Consider the following 22562-nt stretch of genomic DNA (forward strand, 5'->3'; position numbering starts at 1 on the left):
GCACAGTGGCCCTTGACGGAACCTAACCACACTCTGCCACGCCTAAGAGCTGTACTTTTAGCAGCTAATCCCAAAATACCATGCATGCATCTCCACACATGAACCTGTGTGGAGACACGTGCCAGCACTGGCTCAAGCTTAAAAGGGAACAAGGTACTCATGTCCCTCATTGGCTAATCTAACGCATCTTACTGGCTTTCACAAACTCTGCCTGAACCGTGACTTCTTTCCCCAAAGTCTCATTCACACAGCAGAGCCACACACAGCATTTCATCACGCAGGAAATGGCTGCCGAACTGGCTTTGAGATTCCTTCATTTTCTCACCACAGAAGTATGCAGCTGATGTCCTATTCCGCCCCTCTAAGAATACTGACTGAAAAGCAAAAAGAACAAACAAAATGAAAACCTTGAGCATATTAAGAACAAAATAAAGTCACTGTAGAAAAAAAAAATCCTGAGTAACCTTGGACTCCAGATACATGTTTGGCATTTAAAGTCCTGAAAGAAACCACACCCTATTGTTTGTTCGGTCCCTAGCTCCAATTTCTCCTTTAACAACCCAAATGCCAATCAGCTCCCACAAGATGGTGAGATTTCAAGCTGACTGAGGAGTAGACTAGATCCAGAGCGGTTATTAGAGGGTTGATGTGTCAGGTAAGCTCCTAGGAAGATGAATTCAGGAAGATGAGATCAACTGTAAGTCTGGTTACTGCCTTTCAAGGAGGACAGCAAAGAAAGAAAAGGAGAACTGGATCGCATTTCTGAAGCCTATCCTCACCAGACAGGGCCTCGTGCTTCCCCACCCTCGGTCCTGTAGCCTCAGCTCAGGGACACAGAAGCAGCCGCTGCACGGAGAAGGGTTGCTGCAGAGGCAGAGGAAATTGGGGGGGGGGGTGCTGGGCCTGTAGGGACCAGAGAGACTATAGCTTTCCCCCCTCTTTCTATGTTCCTTTGCTCTCATCTTCTCCCTACAAATCTGACCGCCTGTGGACAGAGGGGGCAGCCGAGAGCGTAGCTCAGCTTGTGGAGCAGGGAGGGTAAAACGGGCTGGGCGTCACTGGAAGGACTCCGCAGGGGCCCTCAGGGAGCCTCCGCGATCTCCCTCCCTCCAGCGCTAGGGCGCGGCCGAGGTAGCGCGCATGCCCACCGCCAATCGTTTGCAATTTGTTCTCGGCCCTGTTGGACCAATCAGAGCCTGGGAACTAAATCCGTCACCGCCTAGCGAAGCGGAAGAGAGTGGCCTAAGGTGCCGTGGGCGGGACGAGAAGCCGTTTTGACCAGTACTAACGGAGATCATAATTTCAGCCAATCAGAACGCAGCGAAAATAAGGAGAGGCATCCGTGCGCAAGCGTGCTTTTCCTGTCCAGGCCCCGCCTCACATCCTCCGGTTTCCTGTGCCAGTCGCCAGCGACGGAAACCGTGCTCTAGGTCGTAGTAGTGAATTGTTTGGCTTTGTTGGGAAACCTTGTGCCTCTAATATAGTAGCAGGCACAGTATACTGACACCTCAAGTGCGGAACTCTGTTGGGGGGCGGCAGCCAGGCAGTACACACCTAGAAACTTTGGAAGCAACGGAGTGATGGCATTGTAGCCAAAGAAATGACTAGAAAGATAGGTACAGCGGCGATGTAAGGGCAAAGTTCAGGCCGTGAAAACCTTAGGGATAGCAGGACGCTGTGGCTCACGCCTGTAATCCTACCTACCCAAGAGGATGAGATCTCAGGATTGCTGTTCAAAGCCTACCCGGATAGGAAACTCCCTAAGACTTATCTCCGACTAACCACCAAAAATCCTGGAAGTGAAGCTGTAATGCAAGTAGTAGAGAAATAGCCTTGAGCAGAAAAGCTCAGGAAAGGCTCAGAGTCACGAGTTCAAGCCTCGGGAATGGCAAAAACGCACAAACAAGAAACAAAGAAAAGAAAGAAAGAAGAAAGAGCGAGCTGGAGGGGTGGACATACTTTTCTCCGCTTTTTCATTAGTGACTATTAATTGTACAAAAAATTTCACTATGACATTCTCAAAATACAATGCACTTTTGTCATATTCACCCACTGTTACTCTTTATCTAACAGAGCTCAAAAATACCTGTTAGAGCTGCGCTGCAAGGGCAGAGTGCTAGTCTTGAGCAAAAGAACCTCAAGAACAGTGCCCAAGCTCTGAGTTCAAACTCCAGGACTGGCACTGACAGAGGAGAGAGACAGAGACAGAGACACAGTGAGGGGAGGCAGAAGACAGAGATTAACTATATACCACAGATTTACTACATCTAAAATTTAAAAGTTCTCTTTTGTCCATTCCTCAGCATGTTATTGGCATGTAATTCAAATAACATGAATTGATTAATTTTTTTCTTTAGTTTTTCTTTTGGTTCTGGTCCTGCACCCTCAGTTCCTGGGCACTGTTCCCAATTTTTTTTTTCTTTTCAAAGTTCGCGCTCTCCCACTTGAGCCACAGCTCCACCTCCAGTTTTTAGGTGGGCAAGTTGACATAAGTCTCAGATATTCTTTCTTGCGCTGCCTTCCACCTGTGATCCTCACATCTCAGCCTCCTGAGCAGAATTACAGGCATGAACCACCAGTGTCAAGCTTACTTCCAACCTTTTCTGGGTTAAAGAGTCTCATGGACAAAAAAAAAATTCTCATTGACTTCGCTGCCCCAATTGACCTCAAACCGTAATCTTCACATCTCAGCCTCAGAATTAGCTAGGATTATACGCATGATTGGCTCCCAGACAGATCGTTGCTTTCTGGAACTTGATTGAACTCGGAGCCTGCGCACTGTCCCTGAGCTTTTACTCAAAGCTACCACCTGAGCCACAGCTCCCCTTCTGGCTTTTTCTATTTATACTGTACTGAGGAATGCTGAGGAATGGAACTCCAATGCTGCCACATTCCCAGCCAAATTGGCTCTTTTAAAGTGTTCTTTTCTTTAACTCTTTTCTTTCTTTTGCTGGTTCTGGGGCCTCATCCACTCTGAGCCTGGGCATTGTCCCTGAACTTCTTTTGCTGAAAGTCAGTATTCACCCATTTTGAGCCACAGCTCCATTTCCAGGTTTTTTGAGTTTACTGGAGAAAAGTCTCAGGGGCTTTCCTACCTGGGCTAGCTTTGAATTGCCATCCTCAGATCTCAGCCTATTTAGTAGTTAAGATTACAGATAGAGGGGCCAGGAGTTTGGCCCAGTGGTTAAAGTACTTGCCTAGCATGCATGAAGACCCGGGTTCGATTCCTCGGTACCACATACATAGAAAAAAGCCAGAAGTGGTGCTGAGGCTCAAGTGGTAGAGCTCTAGCCTTGAGAAAGTCCAAGGACAGTGCTCAGGCCCTGAGCTCAAGCCCAGGACTGGCAAAAAAAAAAAAGATTACAGGTAGAGCCACCAATAATTCATTCATTTTTGGTTAGTTCTAAAGGTGTGTTAATATCACTACCAACTAATTCTATTACACATCCTTACCATGAAAAGAAAAAAAAAACATGCCACTAACAAAGCCACTATTCCCCCTTCCTCCAACTCCTGATAACTACGGACTGCTTTCATTATACACAAAATTGACTTTTTCTGGACATTTCATATAATGGAATCATATGCCCCAGAGTTGGTGGCTCACACCTGTAATTCTAGATATTCAGGAACCTGAGGATCATGGTTCAAAGCCAACCCAGGCAGAAAAGTCCATGAGATTTTTATCTGCAATAAACTACTCAAAAAGGAAAAAAAAAAGCTGGAAGTGGAGCAGTGAGCAAAAGAAGCTCATGGACAGTGCCCAGGCCCTGAGTTCAAACCCTAGAACTGGGTGGTGGAGGAAAGATGGGGATGACTAGTGCACTTGAAGTCAATTTCAGCTGGGCCGGGGTGGCTCACGCCTGTTATCCTCCCTACTCAGGAGGCTGGGATCTAAGGATCCCAGTTCGAGTCAGCACAGACAGGAAACTCTGAGACTCTCATCTCCAATAAACTAGTCAGAAAAAGAAGTAGCACTGTGGTTCAAGTAGTATTGTGCTTGTCTTGAGCAAAAAGCTCACAGACAGTGCCCAGGCACTGAGTTCAAGCCCCATGACTGGCATAAAAATAAATGTAATCACATGAAGAGTATTAGGAGAGAGTGAAAACACAAACACAACAGCAAGCTGGACACTTGCTGACTACAGGGGTGGCATGGATGCAATCAGGGACACTTAACGGCTTCAGAAACTAGATGGCAGGTCGGGCCATTAGCCAATGAGCAGCTAGGCAAAGGCACTTGAGATCCAGGAGCTACAAACTGGAGCTGCTGGAGCTGAAAAATAAGCATGACTAGGGAAGAAGAGCTGAAGGAGGGAAACAGAATGAAAAAGCAAAGCAGAAGCAACAAAGAAAACTAAATATACAAGGACTGCCCTTGAAACAAGCTGTCCAGACTAGGCTTGTCCCTGGGAACGCATTCCCTGTGGACAGTTAGAAAGCCTCAAGAGCTGGGTACCAGTGACTCATGCCTGTAAAACCAGCTACTCAGGAGGCTGAGATGTGAGGAATGCAGTTTGAAGCCTGCCCAGAGATTCTTATCTCCAATAAATGACCAATAAAAAGCAGGAAGTGGCGCTATGGCTCAAGTGGTAGAGCTTTAGCCTTGAGCTAAAGCCATTCAGGAACAGCCCCCATGACCAGCACACACAAAAAAAGAATGTCTGGTTCACCCCTGGGACATTATGATGACACAGGAGCCCATGGAAGCACAGGCAGAGTTGGGATCTGAGGGAAAATGTCTTCCACAACCCAAAGCTGTAATAAGCCATCAGAGTTTGTAGAGAATTGAGAGAGAGGCACCTCCACCCCAACCAAAAATTCCCCAATGCCTGGGGTGCCTCAGAGAACAGAACTGGGGAAGATGTCCGCATCTGAATCCAGTCAGGACACAGTTCTCAACCTAAGGAGGCTTAGAAAGATGTGAAGAGAGGCCCTAACTGCCAGTCTGTGATACAACAGCTGGCACCCAAAGCGCCTCCCCAAAGCCTCCCATGTCAGGGCTGCTGTGTGGCCGGCCACCTTTGCCCCCCTTGACTGTGGGACTCTTACCTCGTGGGCCATCTGAGGGAGATCCTGCTTCATTGCAAATGTGTCTTCTCCATCTGTACAGTATCTTAGACCCACTTGGTAATGCCACTCTCTAAGCCATTAAAAAAAAAACCCTCTTCCTTTCCACTATAAGCTTGGGAAGATTGTTCTGGGCCAATAGGCAGTGTTCTGGACACAGCACCCGTATCCCAAATATGCACACTCACCTCTCCCTACCTCTCTCTTTCTCCCTCCCTCCCTCCCCCTCTGTCTCTCTCTTACACACACACACACACACACACACACACACACACACACACACACACACACACTCTAATTCCCCAAGGCCATAGGGTGAAATTTATTGTGAAAACTCATGAGAAGGATGGGGCAGACACGATCTAGGAGGCTGAGTCAGAGGCCTCTGAGCTGTCCTTCACGTCTGTGCTCTCTGTAGTCTCGCTGACCTCACTGAGATCCTTGCTGTCCCCTCCGCTATCCTCTGCAGCCAGGCCCTTCTCTTCACGACAGCCTTCTGAGCCAGGAAGCGCATTGCCTTTGCTCTCTGCCTTGCTCTCCACAGCACCCATGTGCCTTCCCTTTTCTTTCAGCTCTAGGTGCCGCCGGAGCTGTGAACAGAAGACAGAGAGAAGTGGGTGGAAAAAGATGATGGGACAAGGGGAGCCAGTCACTGTCACTGGCTGGGGAAGGGACACCCTTAGAGGCAACGAAGCTAGGGCTTGAAATAGGACTGGGTGAGGAGAACTGGTCTACCTGCTACCCTCGTAAGTGAGTAAACACTCCTTTGTGCTTTCCTCAAATGGGCTACTGGGAGTCCCCAAGACAGACCAGTGCCCCTTGAACATCCTGCCTCCCAGGAGACCTGGCCTCCTCTTTCTTCCCAGTCCTGAGCAAGAAAGACATAGCTGTGCCCTACCTGTCCCATTGTGTCTCTACAAGGTCTTCTCCCGCTAGGTACCAGTGGCTCACACCTGTGATCCTCGCTACTCAGGAGGTTGAGATCTGAGAATCACAAGTTGGAAGCCATCGCAGGCAATAAAGTCCCTGAAACTCTTATCTCTAATAAACTACTCAGAAAAATCTGGAAGTAGTGCTGTAATTCAGTTAATAGAGTGCTAGCCTTGACAAAACACTCAGAAACAGTGAGTGTCCAGACCCTGAGTTCAAGCACAGGACAAGTGCATGCACATGAACATGCACATGCAGGTGCCTCTTAAATTGTGCCTGGGAGATTCTACCTCAAACCAGAACTGTGGGGGAGGGCCTCCTCTGAGGCCAGCCACTCGCATCTGCCCCATCTAAGGAGGCTTAGAAAAGATGTGAACATAGGCCCTAACGACTAGTGTTTGTAATGCAAGAGCTGGCACCCAAAGCCAGTGTCACCCAGCCTCTTGTGTCAGGGCTGGCAACCCTCCCCTTTGGCTGCAGGACTCTTACCTCATCCGCCATCTGAGTGAGGTCCCTCTTCATGGCGTATGCATCTTCTCCATCTGCATAGTATTTAGGCTCCACTTCGCTGATCCTGAAAAAAGAAAGAACCAAATCAATGTAGGGACAAAGTCTCCTGGTCTTCTGTAGCATATGCTAATTGGATGTCATTTTCCTGACTGTTTTTGCTCCTCCTGTAAGAACTCTTTCAGCTAGACATGGGTGGCTCACACCTGTAATTCTAGCTATTGAGGAGGCTAAGATCTGAGGATCATGGTTCGAAGCCAGCCCAGGCACAAAAGTCCCAATCCTATTAACCAATCCTATCTCCAATTAACCACTGAAAAACCAGAAATGGAGCTGTAGCTCAAAATGATGAGTACTAGCCTTGATCAAAAAAAGCTCAGGGACCTTGGGGCCATGAGTGTGGCCTAGTGGTAGAGTGCTCTCCTAGCATGCATAAAGACTTGGATTCCATTCTTCAGCACCACATACATACCCAGAAAAATCTGGAAGTGGTGCTGCGGCTCAAGTGGTAGAGCTCTAGCCTTGAGAAATCCCAAGGACAGTGCTCAGGCCCTGAGTTCAAGGCCAGGACTGAAAAAAAAAGGTTCAGGGACCAGTGGCCAGGAACCCAAGTTCAAGCCGCATGACCACCACTATCAACACCAAAAAAGCTCTTTCAAGTAGCCACATTTCCACCATGGACTTCTCTGTTAAACCCACGAAAGGCTAACAGTAAGCTCTCCCGTTACATTGCCCACGATTTTATTCCTAGATTAACCAGTAAGGACTTTTTTGATTAAGTAGTAAGGACTTGTTACATGTGTGTGTGTGTGTGAGAGAGAGAGAGAGAGAGAGAGAGAGAGAGAGAGAGAGAGAGAGAGAGAGAGAGAGAGAGAGTGTGCACACGCCCTGGCTGTGAACTGCCATCCTGCAGTCTCGGCCTCCTGAGTAGCTAGGGTTGCAGGCATGAGCCACCTGCCAGGCTGTGGTATCTTATGAGCTGAAGCTCTGAATCCACTCTTTTCCTTCCTTACCCACCCTTACCTACAGAGCAACTGTTGGTTCCTGTGCTCAGCACTAGTGATGGAAACCAGGGAAGGGTGCTAGAGCTAAGTGAGGGTGGCTGAGAGGCAACATCCACACTGGAAGATGGGGTACATTAAGGGGTGACCTTGCTACCAGAGAGTTGATTGCTAGTTAAAGGAATTGTTGGCAATTCCTATGCAACAGGTCTTGGGGGCATCCTTAACTGGGTGAATAGATTCTCTCTGGATTGGTTGTAAAGCCCAGCATCCCAGCTACGGCCCTGCCCTTAAGATCCTTCTTTTCACCCTACCATCAAGCTTAAGCTGAATATGTCTCAGGGGACCCTCCGTGGACAGCCCACTCCAACCCTACTCTACATGGCATTTTAATGCCAGAAGCGCCTCTGCCTCTGTGCCTCTCTCCCCCCCTTCTCTCTCTCTCCCTCTGTCTCTCTTGCGCATGCGCTAGAACTCTTACCACTTGAGCCACAGCACCACTTCTTCCTTTTTCTATGTACATAGTATTGAGGAATTGAACCCAGGGCTTTGTGCATGATGAGCGAGGACTCTACCACTAGGCCAAACTCCAGGCCTAACTCCAAACTAGCACTAAGAATCCTTCACCAGGTTGGGTGGTGGTGGCTCACCTGTCATCCTAGCTATTCAGAAGGCTGAAATCTAAGGATCACAGTTCAAATCCAGCCCAGGTTGGAAAGGCCATGAGAGTCTTATTTCCAATAAAGGACTCATAAAAAAGCTGGAATTAGTGCTTTGGTTCAAATGGTAGAGCACTAGCTTTGAGCCAAAGAAGCTCAGGGACATTGCATAGAATGAGCTGAAGCATCAGGACCGGTGTGGGGAAAAAAAGGCCCTCACCAGCCACTATTCCTCTACCCAGAAGACAGCCAGGCCATTCTCTACCACATCCCACCCGAGGCACACTTCAGCAGACAACTTGTCAGCCAGTAGCCACTACATACAGAGACATATGTGGGGCGCATTGCCTCTTCCCCTTGTCAGTCCCTCCCCCAGTGCCCCATGGGAAGATGTTGATGTACTTACTGAAAGTTGAGGGTGTTGGAATAGAGGTGCAGGGCGGCCCGGTTACTGCAGGGGAACAAGGCACTGCTGAGCTGCACAAACTTGGCCAGGCAGATTGGCAGGCCATGTCCAGGTCCTGCCCCTCCTCCTGGTCCCCCTTCCCACTAAATCACATCTTCTCCAAAAGGCAGGGGACCCCAGAACCGTGGTAAAGATGGTAAGTCTTCCTCCCCCTTCCCCACATTGCCCCTTCCCTCAGCTTGGCTTCCACCTTTTTCTGACATGGAGGGAGACATATTTGGCGTTGAAGTTCTCTATCATGGCTCGAGAGGCCTGGTCCATCAGCTTCTGAGCCAGGCCAAGGCGCCGATGGGAACGCTTCACAGCCTGGAAGAAGATGGAGTGCCAGTGGGATTTTGATGGCTATCCCTTCCATTTGGGCCCAGGGCTTAGTAAGCTGCACTCACCAGTGATGTGATATGTCCGTGGGGTACATCATCTGGGTCCTCTTCCCTGCAGGAAAAAGGAGGGGCCTAGAAAGGAGCCTAGGATACGCACACATACCAGTGCAAACTCCTTGAGGAGGAGCAAAAGTTATCCCACAGTGAGGCTGGGAATGGCAGGGATTGGAACGCTTATCTCCAATTAACCATGAGAAAGTAGAATTGGTGCCATAGCTCAAGTGGTAAAACACTAGCCTTGAGCACAAAGAGGCTCAGGGGCAGCTCCCAGCCTTGGAGTTCAAGCCCAATGACCAAGCAAAGAAACAAACAAAAAGATCTCAGGGACAGCACCCAGCCCCAGAGTTCAAGCCCCCTTTTTTGGAGAAGAGAAAAAAAAAAGACAGTCCTTGAATGTCAATCATCATGTGGGAAAAGCAAGTTTGCTAAGGATGTAGAGTATATGATCCTGACATTGTGGAAAGGGCAAAAGTATGGGGACAGTAAAGCAATCAGTGGTTGCCAGGTTCATGGAGAGGCAAGGATGTGATATTGGAAAGGTAACCACTGTTCAATTGTCCCAGTCGAGAGAGTCACAACCATAAAGTAGTCATTGAAAGCAGTGGTTCACATTTATAATTCTAGTTATTCAGGAAGCTAAGGTCTGAGAATCATGGTTTGAAGCCAGCCCAGGCTGAAAACTACATGAGACTTTTACCTCCAGTGAATCAGCAAAATGTTAGAAGGGAAGTTGTGGTTCACTTAATAGAGCACTAAATAAACAAAAAAATCTACCGAGACTGGCAATGTGGCTTAGTACAAGAGTGCTTTATTTGAATGCATGAAGCTCTGCGTTCAATTCCTCAGTACCTCATAAAGAGAAGTTTGGAAATGGTACTGTGTCTCAAGTGGTAGAGTGCTAGCCTTGAGCAAAAGCCTAGGGACAGTGTCCAGGAGCTAAGGCCAAGCGTCAGGACTGGCTAAAAGAGGAAAAGGTCAGGGAGCTACCAGAGCTGAGTTCAACCTTAAGACTAGCATTAAAAAAAAGACATTTAGTTACAATGTATCAGTATTGTATCTTCACTAAATACAGAAGTACTTCCCTAGTGCAACATGTTAAGTTTTTTGTTTGCTTCTGTTTGGTTTGGTGCCAGTTCAAGCTCACGTCTCACTTGGCCTTTTCACTGAAGGCTGCAGCTCTATCACTAAAGCCACATGTCCAGTTGTGCAACCCAACACGTTTGCAAAGGAAGAAGCCTGGGCAAGACCTTGTATGGGGAAGTCTGTACCTTCTGCTCAACTTTCCATGCACTTAACTTCGTCTGAAAAAATAATCCAGTTCATTTTTTAAAATGCCCAGCAGGGTTCCTAGATGAGGAAAGTATTGGACTCCTCCACGGAAGGGTGACCCCTGCCTAGGCACTGAACAGAAAATTGCTTTCTTTTTGATGACTCACATTTTGGCCAGGACGTACCCCACAATCTTGCCATTCTCGTCTTCAGCAATGTAAGAGAGCTGGTGAGAGAAGAAAAGGAAGTGAGAAAATGAGTTTGCCAGAGCAAGCTAGAGGAACCCTCCGGTGGCCTCCTGCTGGTGGCCTGACACCATTGTGGTCCAGTGGTTGGTTGTGACAGCTTGGGACGTGCACTCAGTGGCTCAGTGTATCACACACCACACTGTGCCCTGTTCCGGACCTGAATGAGAACAGAGACAAGGTAGGCAAAGGGGTCCTACCCACGGTCCCTTCAGGCGCCTTTCCATGTGCCCTGTATGGCATCAGGGGGCCGTAGCACCCTCTGGGATCTTTTCAGGCCTTGGCTCGCCATTTGTGGCCCAGTGAACGTACTGGACTGTTGCTTACCTGGGGCCAGGAGAGGCCGTGGTAGAAGTAGTATTTCATCTGGTAGTTCTCAGGCAGGCAGAGGAGGTTGCAGTGCTGCATGTTCATCAGGTCCTCGGGCTGCAGGGGGCACAGGGGCCCGCACTCAGTTCCGGGGTGTGCTAAGTAGGCCTCAGTCAGGAGAGAACCCAGCTCCTGATCTTGCATCTTTTCAGATTGCCCTCCCCTGGCGTTGGGCAGGGCTGCGAATGTGTGACTTTGCACTCGGCCTGGCCCACAGACGCCCATGCACAATAACCCTTCGCAGCAATGAGCGAAAAAGGCAAGAGGTTCCTGGAGCCCCACCGAGGGATCTGTGACATCAGGTAAACCGGGGACCATCGCGACCCCAGCACAGGGCGCCCTGTTGCCTCTGCGGGCTCACTCAGCCTTTCAGATCACGCGGCCAAGGGAGCGCAAGGCCACCGGGTCTCCTGGGAGCATGCGCACGCGGCCACCTAGCCCGGCGCCCACGCGGCGCGGACAGCCTCCCGCCCCAGCCTCTCACCCTAGCATTGCGGATGTTCATCACGGCGGCGGGGCTTCCAGGTCCCAGCAGATCGTGAACGCGCAGTCAGCTGCCGCTGCGCTCCACAGCCACGCAGCGGGGACCGGGGCCAGGGCTGGAGCTAAGGAACCGGCTCTCCGGAGCGGCGGCGGAAGAGGCGGTACACTTCGGGCCGGTCACCGACCGGAAGTACGGAGATCGCTCCACCCGCCCTCCTGGCCATCGGCCAATGTGCAGGGTGGTCCCGCGCACAGGGTGGGTCCGCCCACCAGGCCAATGACAGCGACCGGCCAGCGCGCTGGGCGTGGGCGAGGATGGGCGCGGCGCCGGCCTGGCAAGCCGGTGCCTGTCGAGCAGCAATGCAGGGCGGTCGCTGTCCCCCTCCCGCGGGCCCACAGAGTGTGCGCACACTGGCAGGTGAAGCAGGCTGTTTTATTTCGCGCCATCGCAGGCGGGGACCGAAGATGGGGAACACATGGGGTCGGGGTCCGAAGCAACGCGGCTCAGGAGGGAGCCCAGCATCTCCTCGCACATGGCCAGACACCGGGGCACGTGGAAGCAGCCTGCGGAGAAACCCGCACGCACCAGCGTTGGAAACAGAATAACCCGATGGCCACGACCCCCAAACCCCTTCTGTCCCGCGGAGTCACTGCAGACTCACCTTTGAAAGGACCCCCCTTGATGGTGAGCGCCACTTTCCCCTCTCGGTTCAGATAGCCAAACCATTCCCCAAACTCGGAATCGCTGAACTGTAACAATGAGACAGTGACAGCTAGCACGCGCGAGCCTCACACCCGCCGCCAGCATCCGTGCCAGCAAGCGACACCATACATCCCGGTGAAAAAGGAAAGCAGGGACCAGTAGGACACAGCAAGCCTTGTGCTGCGGGTGGACTGGAACAGACAAATGAATAAACGCTGCAAGCACCTTGACTTACGTGGTTGAACACAAGCCCACCAAACAGAAAAAGCACTGGGTTCAAGCCCTAGTACGCTAGCAAAACAGAAACAACAACAAAAAAAAACTTTGCCAAGCCATTGTTGACTCACACCTACAATCCTACATACTCAGAAGGCTGAGAACTAAGAATTACAGTACAAAGCCTTCCCAGACCAAAAAAAAAAAGTCCCCTTCACATTTATCTCTACCAAATCACTCAAAATGTAGGAGTGGAGCTGTAGCTCAAAGTAGTTGAGCAGTAGACTTGAATGAAAAATCTCAGGGAAAATGAGTTCAATGGCCATGACCAATAAAGAAAAAGGTTATGTAAAAAATGTTTACACGACTTGTATTTCATACAGTAGATTTAAAAGAAAAGCTGGATGGATGCTTTCATGCCAGTAAAGTTGGTAACCAGTGACTCCATTCAAATTCCTGTTTCTCCAGTCCCACAGACAGTACACATTCAGGCCCTGCAGCCTCAGATCAGAGGAACAGCAGGTAAGTGGACTGGAATGACCCATTCTAAATTATTCTCAAGCTGCACCCCACCCATTCCACCCAGGCCTTTCAGCTCTCCCAGATCCCCAACATATAGTCAAAGGCCTACACTCGGGCACTTCTCTGATAACTGGGATCCCTTCCCAGAACTACAGCAAACCAGCTTCATTAAAGTTTACGCCTTTGCCATAGGGCACTGACTCACAAACCTATAATCCCAGCCTGGGCAGAAAAGTTGAGACTCTATCTCTTAGGTTAAAGCAGCATAACGCTAGCCTACAGTTGAGGCTCAAGTAATAGAGACCCAGTCAAGTCTCAAATTGTGACTTGAGAGGTAAAACTACTTCTGTATTGTTTATTTTCTGAAACTTGAACTCAGGACCTTTGTTTTCACATCTTTTCCACTCACAGCTGGAACTCTACCACTTGAGCCACACCTTCATGGCCGCCTTTTTGCTACTTAGTTGGAAATAAGAGCCTCATGACTTTTTCTACCCAAGCTAGCTTTAAACTGACATCCTTAAATGTGAACTTCCAGAGTATCTAAGATTACAGGTGTCACCCATCAGTGTCCAGCTTTGCTAGTTGTTTTGTAGACAAGAGTCTTGGACTTTTTTCTGCCTAGTCTGGCTTTAGACTTCGATCCTCCTTCACACTTTGATCTCAACCTCCTAAGTTAGGATTACATACCAGCCACTAGCCCCAACTCTTTTTTTTTTTTTTTGGTCGCTTTTAGCAACACTACTCGTGCCTTTTCATTACTTGCATTTCACTTGATTGGACACAAGACACTATACTAGCATGACAAAAAGAAAAAGAAAAGAGCAAAATAAGGCAAATAGCTAGCCACTAGGGCTCACACCTGTAATCCTAGCTACTCAGGAGGTTGAGATCTGAGGTCCACCTTTCAGAACCAGCCTACCAGGAAAGTCCCTGGGATTTTTTTTTTGCCAGTCCTGGGCTTGAGCTCAGGGCCTGAGCACTGTCCTTGGACTTTCTCAAGGCTAGAGCTCTACCACTTGAGCGTCAGCACCACTTCCGGCTTTTTTCTATGTATGTGGTATTGAGGAATCGAACCCGGGTCTTCATGCATGTTAGGCAAGCACTTTAACCACTAGGCCAAACTCCCGGCCCAATCCCTGGGATTCTTATCTTCAATTAACCACCATGACACAGGAAGTAATGTAGTAGCTCACACTGGAGACAAGCCTTGTGGAAAATAGCTCAAGTCCCAAGTTAAAGCCTCATGACTAAAAACAAGAGCAAAAAGTGAGACATAGAGGGCTGAGAGTTTGGCCTAGAGGTTAAAGTGCTTGCCTAGCATGCATGAAGACCCGGGTTTGATTCCTTGGCACCACATACATAGAAAAAAAAGCCAGAAGTGGTGCTGAGGCTCAAGTGGTAGAGCCCTAGCCTTGAGAAAGTCCAAGGACAGTGCTCAGGCCCTGAGCTCAAGCCCAGGACTGGCAAAAAAAAAAAAAGTGAGACATAGAGTATTTCTGTGCTTTCTGTCCAGTTTTTTTTTTCCTGATACCTGAATTTCTGTTTGTGTGTTCATTGTTGATTGTTGCTTAGTGCAGGATGACTTACCTGTTTATAACATTTTTGTTGATTTGGTTTAATTTGACACTGAGCAAGCTGGCCTCAATCCCATGATCCTCCTTCCTCGGCCTCCAGAGTATTAGAACCATAACTGAACACAACACACCTACCTAGCTCTTGTGATTGTTAAATTGTTTAATGTTATCTCTACCATGTTCATATATATATATATATTGCTGGTCCTGGGGCTTGAACTTGAGGTTTGCGTACTTGTCCTTAAGTTTTGTGATCAAGGCTCACTCTCTACCACCTGAGCCACAAATCCTCCCAGATTTTTTGGTAGTTAATTGTACACAAAAGTCTCTTAGGGACCTGGAGTTTGGCCTAGTGGTAGAGTGCTTGCCTAGCATGCATGAAGACCCGGATTCAATTCCTTGGTACCACATACATAGAAAAAAAAAGCCGGAACTGGTGCTGAGGCTCAAGTGGTAGAGCTCTAGCCTTGAGAAAATCCAAGGACAGTGCTCAGGCCCTGGACTGGCCAAAAAAAAAGTCTCTTAGATGCAGGGCACTGGTGGCCTATAATCCTATCTAGTGCTCAAGCCCAGGACTGGCCAAAAAAAAAAGTCTCTTAGATGCAGGGCACTGGTGGCCTATAATTCTATCTAGTCAGGAGGCTGAGATGTGAGCATCGATGGCCCACCAGGCCTTCCCTGCTCCACGTCAGTGTATTAGAATAAAGAAAGAGCAGGCCAGGAGTTTGGCCTAGTGGTAGAGTGCTTTCCTAACATGCACAAAGACCCGGGTTCAATTCCTCAGTACCACATACAGAGAACAAAGCCAGAAGTGGTGCTGAGGCTCAGGTGGTACAGCTCTAGCCTTGAAAAAGGCCAAGAATAGTGCTAAGGCACCGAGTTCAAGCCCCAGGACTGGAGGGAAAAAGACACAAAAATATAGAGAAGAGCTCTCTCCTTGAGCTAAAGAGAAAATGCCCAGGCCTAGAGCTCAAGCCTCATGACCGACGGAAATAAAAAAGGCTATTAGTTTCCTGCTGGCTTCAAATGCAATCCTCAGATACCGACCTTCTAAGAAGCTAAGATTTGGGGCCGGGAGTTTGGCCTAGTGGTACAATGTTTACCTAGCACTCACGAAGATGTGGATTTGATTCCTCAGTTCTACATAGAAAAAAGGCGGAAGTAGTTCTGTTGCTCAAGTGGTAGAGCTCTAGCCTTGAGAAAGTCCAAGGACAGTGCTCACGCCCTGAGTTCAAGCCAGGACTGGCCAAAAAAAAAAAACAAAAAAACAAAAAAAACAAGCTAAGATTGCAGGTATGAGCCACCCTCTTGTCATTGTGTTCTAAACCAGTGCCCTCTAACCCATGTTCTTTTTGTGTATGGTGGGGGGGTCATTGGGCTTGAACTCTGGGCCTGGACCTTATCCCTGAGCTCTCCAACTCAAGGATACCACTCTACCCCTTGAGTCACAGCCCCACTTCCCATTTTCTAGTGATTAATTGGAGATACATGGTTTTTAGTGTCCTGGCTGGCTTTGAACTTGATCTTTAGATTTCAGCCACCTGATTAGCTATGATTACAGGTGTGATCCACTCCACCCAGCTAACCCATGTTCTTCAATGAATACAGTATGTAGTGAAATGGAAACACAGGTCTAGTATTTGTGCTGCTTGGAAATAATGGTAAAAAGAAGCGAGATGGTTGACGTTATCTTTCTAATTGCATTGTAGTAGAAACACAACTAGAATTTTGTTGGCTCCAATCAAAATGGAAAGTGTTAGAGTTCAGTGACAAGTTAATGCAAATTCTCATTTTCTCGAAGGCCTCGAGCCCGCAGACTCCACCTCAGAGTCCCAACCACATCTGTGGATGGCCTTTTGCAGGTATGAAAACATACCATCAATCTTTTTTGTGTGTGGGGGGGTCATGGGGCTTGAACTCCTGGGCGCTGGCCCCGAGCTCTTCAGCTCAAGGCTACCGCCCTACTCTTGAGCCAAGCTCCATTTCCTATTTTCTAGAGGTTAATTGGAGATGAGTCTCTGGTTCTTTTGTGCTCTGGCTGGCTTTGAACCTTCATCCTCAGATCTCAGCCTCCTGAATAGCTAGGATTACAGGCGTGAACCACTGCACAGCTATACCAATCTTTTGTTCCCACCCAATTGGGCCTCTTAGGGTCCCAAGCAAGTCCCCCACCAAGAACTTGAAGGGCGCTTCTCATCGTTTCTGGCCCCTCCCATTCTTTCTCTTGGTTTAAGAAAAAGCTTAGTTTGGACAGGTGCTGGTAGCTCAAACCTGTAATCCTATCTACTCAGAAGGCTCAGATCTGAGGATCTCGGATTGAAGCCAGCTCTGCAGGAAAGTACATGAGACTTTTAGCTCCAACAAAAGCACTAGAAAACTAGAGGTGGTTCTGTAGCTTAAGTGGTAGAATGATAGTCTTGAGGAGAAGAGCTCAGGGACAGCGCCCAGACCATTAGAGCGAAGGCCCCATGATGGACCAAAAAAAGAAAGGAAAGTCAAAGCTTAATATGTCCCAGGCATCTGGACATCTTTAACTTCTTCCTCTCAACGGAAGGCTTAGAAATTCTGTCACAGTTCCCGTGTCACTCCAAGTTGGGCTCTAGCAGGTCAGAGTCCCTTGGGCAGCCAGTCTCCCCCCGCACTCCCCTCCCTCCCATCTCCTCTTCACACCAGTGGGCCAGGAGACAAGCACTTGCTCACCTGGCGGAAGGTGTATTCAGCCACCTGCTCAAAGAGGCGAAGCAAGGCAGGGTCCCCGCTGTCACAGTAACCCATGAGGAAGGCGACCATGGCCTCACAGTGTGGCCACCACAGCTTCATGTCCCACTCCAGCTGAGAGCAAAGCAGAGGCAGTGAAGGCCAGGGCCCTGGGGCCTGTCAGCAGGACTGTCACCTAGTCCAGGGCTCCCTTGCTCAGTCTTCACCGGGCGCAGGGGTTTGATGAAGTAGCGAGGGGAGCTGGATCCTGAATGGCCCTCACAGTGGTTCTAGCTCCTCGCTGCCCTGGATGTGCCCCCAAGCAATCCCGTAAAGGGATACAGGGTAGACTTCCCTTTAGCTCTTGAATGGAAAGGTCCTATTTGTGCCAGGCTGTCCTTACACCCTTTGCACACGGATCCACCCCCAGCTAGAGGATCAACATTCGGCTCCCAACTGTTACCAAGTGACAAGGGGTTAAGTTTTGAGCGCTAGGTTCAAATCCAGCCCCAGCTTCCTCTTTTTGTCAGACAAGGCTGTGGACAGGGCAGGAAGCCTTACAAGACGCTGAGCACTCCCACCTGTGTAGGGCAGAGCCCATCAGCATCTTGGAAGTAGAAGAGGCCTCCATGCTCCTGGTCCCATCCAGAGTGAAAAGGCAACAGGAGGAACTTGTCAATAATATGGGCTCGAAGTTTGGGATCGTCTTTCCTCCTGGCATAATGGAGCAGGAACCAGCCAGCTTCTAAAGCGTGACCTGATAAGGAGTCAGGGTAAGGGAGAAAGTGATTTGATCCCCAGGCTTCCTGTTCAACTCTCAGCCCCTCCATCCCTAATGGTAAGAGTAGCTCTGCACTCCCTTCCCGTAATGGCTCTACCCAACTTTTATCCTTTCCGTCCCACCTGGGCTCTACTCCTCAGACTGGGCAAGCCTGTCTTCTCCCTCTGCCTATTCCTTCCACTACTCGGACTTGAACTCAGGGCCTGGCTGCTTCTATTGCTGAACACTGGCACTCTACCACTTGAGCCACACCTCTACTTCTGGCTATTTTATGGAAACAAGAGTCTCAAAACTGGGGCTGTGGCTCAAGGGGTAGGGCAGTAGCCTTGAGCTAAAGAGCTCAGGGACAACACCCAGGCCCAAAGTTCAAGCTCCATGACCCACTAAAAACAAAAACCTATAACAACAAAAAAACGTAATGCCAAGCACAGTGGCTTGCAGTGGCTCAGTGGCTCACGCCTGTAATCCTAGCTAAGCAGGAGGCTGAGATCTGAGGGTCAAAGTTCAAAGCCAGCCCGGGCACAAAAGGACCTGAGACTCTTATCTCCAATTAACCTCTAGAAAACGGGAAATGGGGCTTGGCTCAAGGGTAGGGCGGTAGCCTTGAGCTGAAGAGCTCAGGGACAGCACCCAGGCCCAGAATTCAAGCTGCAAGACCCACAAAAAGGGGCTGGACCCAAGATTTCAGACCTCAGCTTCCTGAGTAGCTACGATTACAGTTGTGAGGCACCCACTCTGGCTTTCTTCTTTCTTTTTTTTTGCCATTACTACAGCTTGAAATCAAGGCCTGGACACTGTCCTTGAGCTTCCTCAAAGCTAGTGCTCTACCACTTGAGCCACAGCACACTTTTGGCTTGTTCTACATATGCGGTACTGAAAAATTGAACTCACGGCTTAGTACATGCTAGGCAAGCACTAGACCACACTCCTGGTCCCCCACTCAGACTTTCTACCTATACTTTGGTGGAAGGAGAAGGGAGAAGGCAATTTCCCACAGCTAAAATCCCAAGTTCAAGGCTGAGGCTGTCTTTCTCCAGGCAAAGCCCAACACACTCTTCCCCTCACCTGGGTTCTGGTGTCTTCCTAGGCAACCAGGGAGTTCCTTGCCATCCACCGACACATTCTCCAGCACAACCTGTCCATCCCTCTGCCGGGAAAGAGCAGTCAGGTGTTTCAGGCCCAGAGTTTGGCAGTTATAAAGATGAGCTTAAAAAAAAAATCCATTGCTGGGCATGGTGGCTCACGCCTGTCATCCTAGCTACTCAAGAGGCTGAGATCTGAGGATCTTGGTTCCATGCAGCCCAGGCCAAAAGTCTGTGAGACTCTTACCTGCAATTAACCACCAGAAAACTGGAAGTGGTGCTGTGGCTCAAGGGCTAGGGTGGTAGCCTTGAAGAGCTCGGGGACAATACCTAGGCCCAGCGTTCAAGTTCCAAGACAAACAAAAAACAAACAAACAAACAAACAAACAAAAACCTATCCCTTCCGGTCTACCCTCCCACCCATCCCAGAAGGGCATTTGAATTCATATCCTGAGCCTAAGAGACTGTGATCTTTCCCTCAGGCCTGGCCCTCCTGAGGGGAGGGAGCAAACTTTGAACTTGGGCAGGCTAGGCACATTTGCATTCCCTCCAGGCTGGAGAGGATCAGCGCTCACTTCCACTCCCTTCCAATCTCTACCCACGGGCACAGTCCCAGCAATCATCAACCCTACCCAGCCCTGCAGGCCTGAGGACGGGCCATCTGCTGCACCAAGCCCAGAGGCCCCTCCAGGGGGAGAGGAGAGTGGGAAGGGGAGGGGAGAGGAGAGGGGAGGGGGGTGGGCCTCACCTGGACGTGCTGCAGAATCCTGTGGGCACACCAGTCCTCCAGCTGTGCATATTTGCCTGCTAGCTGTGCGTCATCCTCGCTGAGCTGCTGTACCAGGTTGAGCAGCATCATGGGCACGGCCATGGGCTCTGCATCCGGGGTCCCTGACAGCTGAGGCTGGCCTAGCCCCGAGGGATCCTCCCGCACCCAGTGCACGATTTCATCCATCATTTCCACTGCTTCATTCTGCAGAGAGGGGAGCCCCTGGTGAGGCTGTGTGCCCTGTCCCCCAACATCCTGTGATGAGAAGGCGCAGGTGCAGCAGGAACGCCACTCCAGGACAGACCTGCTGATGTGCTCAGTGCTGGGGTGCAAAGAGGGTGTGGCACCAAGGGGACCCCTCCCAGTCAGGCACCCAGTAATGCCGGAGCCCTTGGGTTGCAGGAAGTAGAAGGAGGCTTCCAGGGACGAGAAGAGGAAACACCCACAGTTCCAGAGTTACAACATGACATAGAGATGTGGGCTGCGAGCTCCCAGGCCCAGAGATGCAGCAGCAATGGCAGGAGCTGAGGACTTCTTTTTTGTGTGTGCCACTCATGGGACTTGAACTCAGGGCCTGGGCTTTGCCTCTGAGCTTCTTTTGGTCAAGGTTAGTGCTCCACCGCTTGAGCCACAGCGCCACTTGTGGCTTTTTCTGAGTAGTTTATTGGAGAGAAGAGTTTCACCAAGTTTCCTTGCAATGCTGGCTTTGATCCTGCATGGTCAGCTCTCAGCCTCTTCCCACTCACCTGGTACCGCACTTCCCCGGTCACCCTCCACAGCTCGTTCATGGCCATGGTGTAAAAACACTCGCTGAAGATGGTCCGCTGCACCTTGCTGGGGCGGCCGTCCCGAGTCAGCACAAAGGCGCACTTCTTGCCAGGAGGGGCCACACGTGCAGAACGCAGCAAAAACTCGCCACCTGGTGGTTGGGGGAGTTGGCATTTGGCAGAATTCACAAGGACCGTCCCCATTCCCCAAGGCCTTAGCACCTCCCGGTCCTTTAACTCTTCGGAGGACGTCCTGCCCCCAGGAATGAGGCACTCTGGGGGGGGTGTATTGAATGAATAGGGGTGAGGCCCCTGGGGAGTTGGGGGGAGCTGGAGGCCAATACCTGCTTTGGCTGAGTCCAGAAGCTCAGATTGGTGGAAGCGCTGGAAATTGCGGTACAAGCGACAATACATCCATACCTGTTGCAGGAACAGAGGGGTCACTGGGGGAAGCCAGGTGTGGAGATGGCGGGTCTTGGCCAGTGTGTGGAACCAAGGCTGGACAGGCCCCGAGGCTCCGATGAGAACACAGCCTACCTACCTGCCTTGCTTGCAGCCAGACATATTTGAGGTCATCAAATACCTTCCCGTTGTGACCAAGGCACGTGAAGAAACCCCTGGGGGACAAAAGCGGGGAGAAACATGCACCCCCCCCTCAAAGGCTCCCTGCCTCCCCGCAGCAGATCCGAAAGTCACTCCCAGGGAGGTAGAGGTTTCCGAGAGGGGTGAAGTCCCTGGCAGGGGTGCTCACCCGTGCTCCTGGTCGTGGGAATGCTCCACCCAGAAAGCCACCACGCGGTCTAGTTCCTGCTGCACTCGCTCCTTCCACACCTGCAGGGTCTCCCGCTGCTCCTCCATGTCCTGGGGACGGCAGACGTTCCGGGATCCCTAAGGGAAACTTTCTCAGCGCCCTAAGACCCAGCTTTCTGTGCAGGCTTCCTTGGACTCCACAGCTGCCTAACCCTCAGCCCTGCACCCCACGTCTGCGCTGGGCTTTTAAACCCACCAATCCCATGACACCCTGTAGGACAGACCCGTTCCCGCTGAACTGACCCCCCCCCCAGACCCCAATTCATCACCCACTTTCTTCCAGGAGCACAGACGGAGTTGGCGGCGGGTCCCGTGACTGTGTCTCAGCTGACCAAGCTGCGCCCCACCCACCAGCCCCTACTCCGAGTTTGGGACGGTTGGGGGCGGTACCGATGCAGTGGGCGGGGTTTGATTGCCCTCTCTACCCCCTCCCGCAAACTTAAGTTTGGTGGAGACCTTCGATGGCTCTACTGGGCACCCTTCCCTCAACATTCTCCTGCCCGGAAATGCTGGGTAAGGAGACAAGGAAAGAGTCCTGTGGAGAGGACTTCATCTGATGGTCCCAACTACTATCTGGCTCGGTACAGAAGGACAGGAGACAGCTGGAAATGCTTGAAACCAGAGATCACTAGTCCTGTGTGTGTGTGTGTGTGTGTGTGTGTGTGTGTGTGTGTGTGTGTGTGTGTGTGTGTGTGTGTGTGTGCTTGAACTGACTTGAACTCAGGGCCTGGGCACTGCCTCTGAGGTTTTTTGCTCAAGGCGAATGCTTCACCACTTGAGCCACAGTGCCACTTCTGGCTTTTTGATAGTTAATTGGAGACAGAACTGTCACGGGCTATCCTGTCCAGACCTGGCTTTGAACTGCAATACTCAGATCTCAGCCTCCTGAGTAGCTACAATTATAGGCATGAGCCACCAGCACCTGCTTTGCCGCTGAGTTCTTCACAACAAAGGCTGTTACTAGAAAGCCAGACATTAACAACGCACGTTAGAATGAATGCCCTGCCAGCCTCCTGGGCTTGTCCTCCAGCTGCCTAGTTCAGTTTCGATTGCTCAATGACTGTCTAATCCCCTCACATGCTCTAAGATAGGGTACCCACACTGTACCCCATGGTCTCTGCCTACTATGGACCTTCCCCCATTAGTAGAATACGAAGAAGGACTTTGAGGAACTAGGGCCTACAGTGACTCAGGAGACCTTGGGTATGTTCTGGAAAGATGGAATTCAGCCCAGGGGCATCACTAGGACGTTGTCCCTC

At 50.3% G+C, this 22562-nt stretch overlaps 2 protein-coding genes across 3 annotated transcripts; both read right to left on the reverse strand.

Annotated features, from left to right (window-relative positions):
* Window positions 1-5376: 5376 nt before the first annotated feature.
* On the reverse strand, window positions 5377-11546 carry Naa10 (N-alpha-acetyltransferase 10, NatA catalytic subunit). Its single transcript, XM_090325931.1, has 8 exons — window positions 11381-11546; window positions 10855-10953; window positions 10450-10508; window positions 9020-9065; window positions 8824-8939; window positions 8574-8618; window positions 6490-6574; window positions 5377-5660 (listed from the first exon to the last, which is right to left on the reverse strand). The coding sequence occupies exons 1-8, from the start codon at window positions 11399-11401 to the stop codon at window positions 5433-5435; spliced, it is 699 nt and encodes a 232-aa protein (XP_090182057.1). The 5' UTR covers window positions 11402-11546; the 3' UTR covers window positions 5377-5432.
* Window positions 11547-11798: 252 nt separating this feature from the next.
* Window positions 11799-21647, reverse strand: Renbp (renin binding protein). Of its 2 annotated transcripts, none has more exons than XM_090326162.1 (11): window positions 21577-21647; window positions 21245-21354; window positions 21035-21110; window positions 20838-20913; window positions 20473-20645; window positions 19706-19930; window positions 18941-19022; window positions 17676-17851; window positions 17098-17229; window positions 12042-12129; window positions 11799-11943 (listed from the first exon to the last, which is right to left on the reverse strand). In XM_090326162.1, exons 2-11 carry the CDS (start codon window positions 21349-21351, stop codon window positions 11813-11815), a joined length of 1266 nt encoding a protein of 421 aa, XP_090182288.1. In that variant the 5' UTR covers window positions 21352-21354; window positions 21577-21647; the 3' UTR covers window positions 11799-11812. The 2 variants fall into 2 exon arrangements, with proteins under 2 accessions (XP_090182288.1, XP_090182287.1); XM_090326161.1 differs by having other exon boundaries at window positions 21245-21381; window positions 21577-21624.
* Between the last annotated feature and the right edge of the window lie 915 nt (window positions 21648-22562).

This window comes from Megascapheus bottae, chromosome X (genome assembly GCF_031878675.1).
Source record: "Megascapheus bottae isolate mThoBot1 chromosome X, mThoBot2.hap1, whole genome shotgun sequence".
NCBI lineage: Eukaryota > Metazoa > Chordata > Mammalia > Rodentia > Geomyidae > Megascapheus > Megascapheus bottae.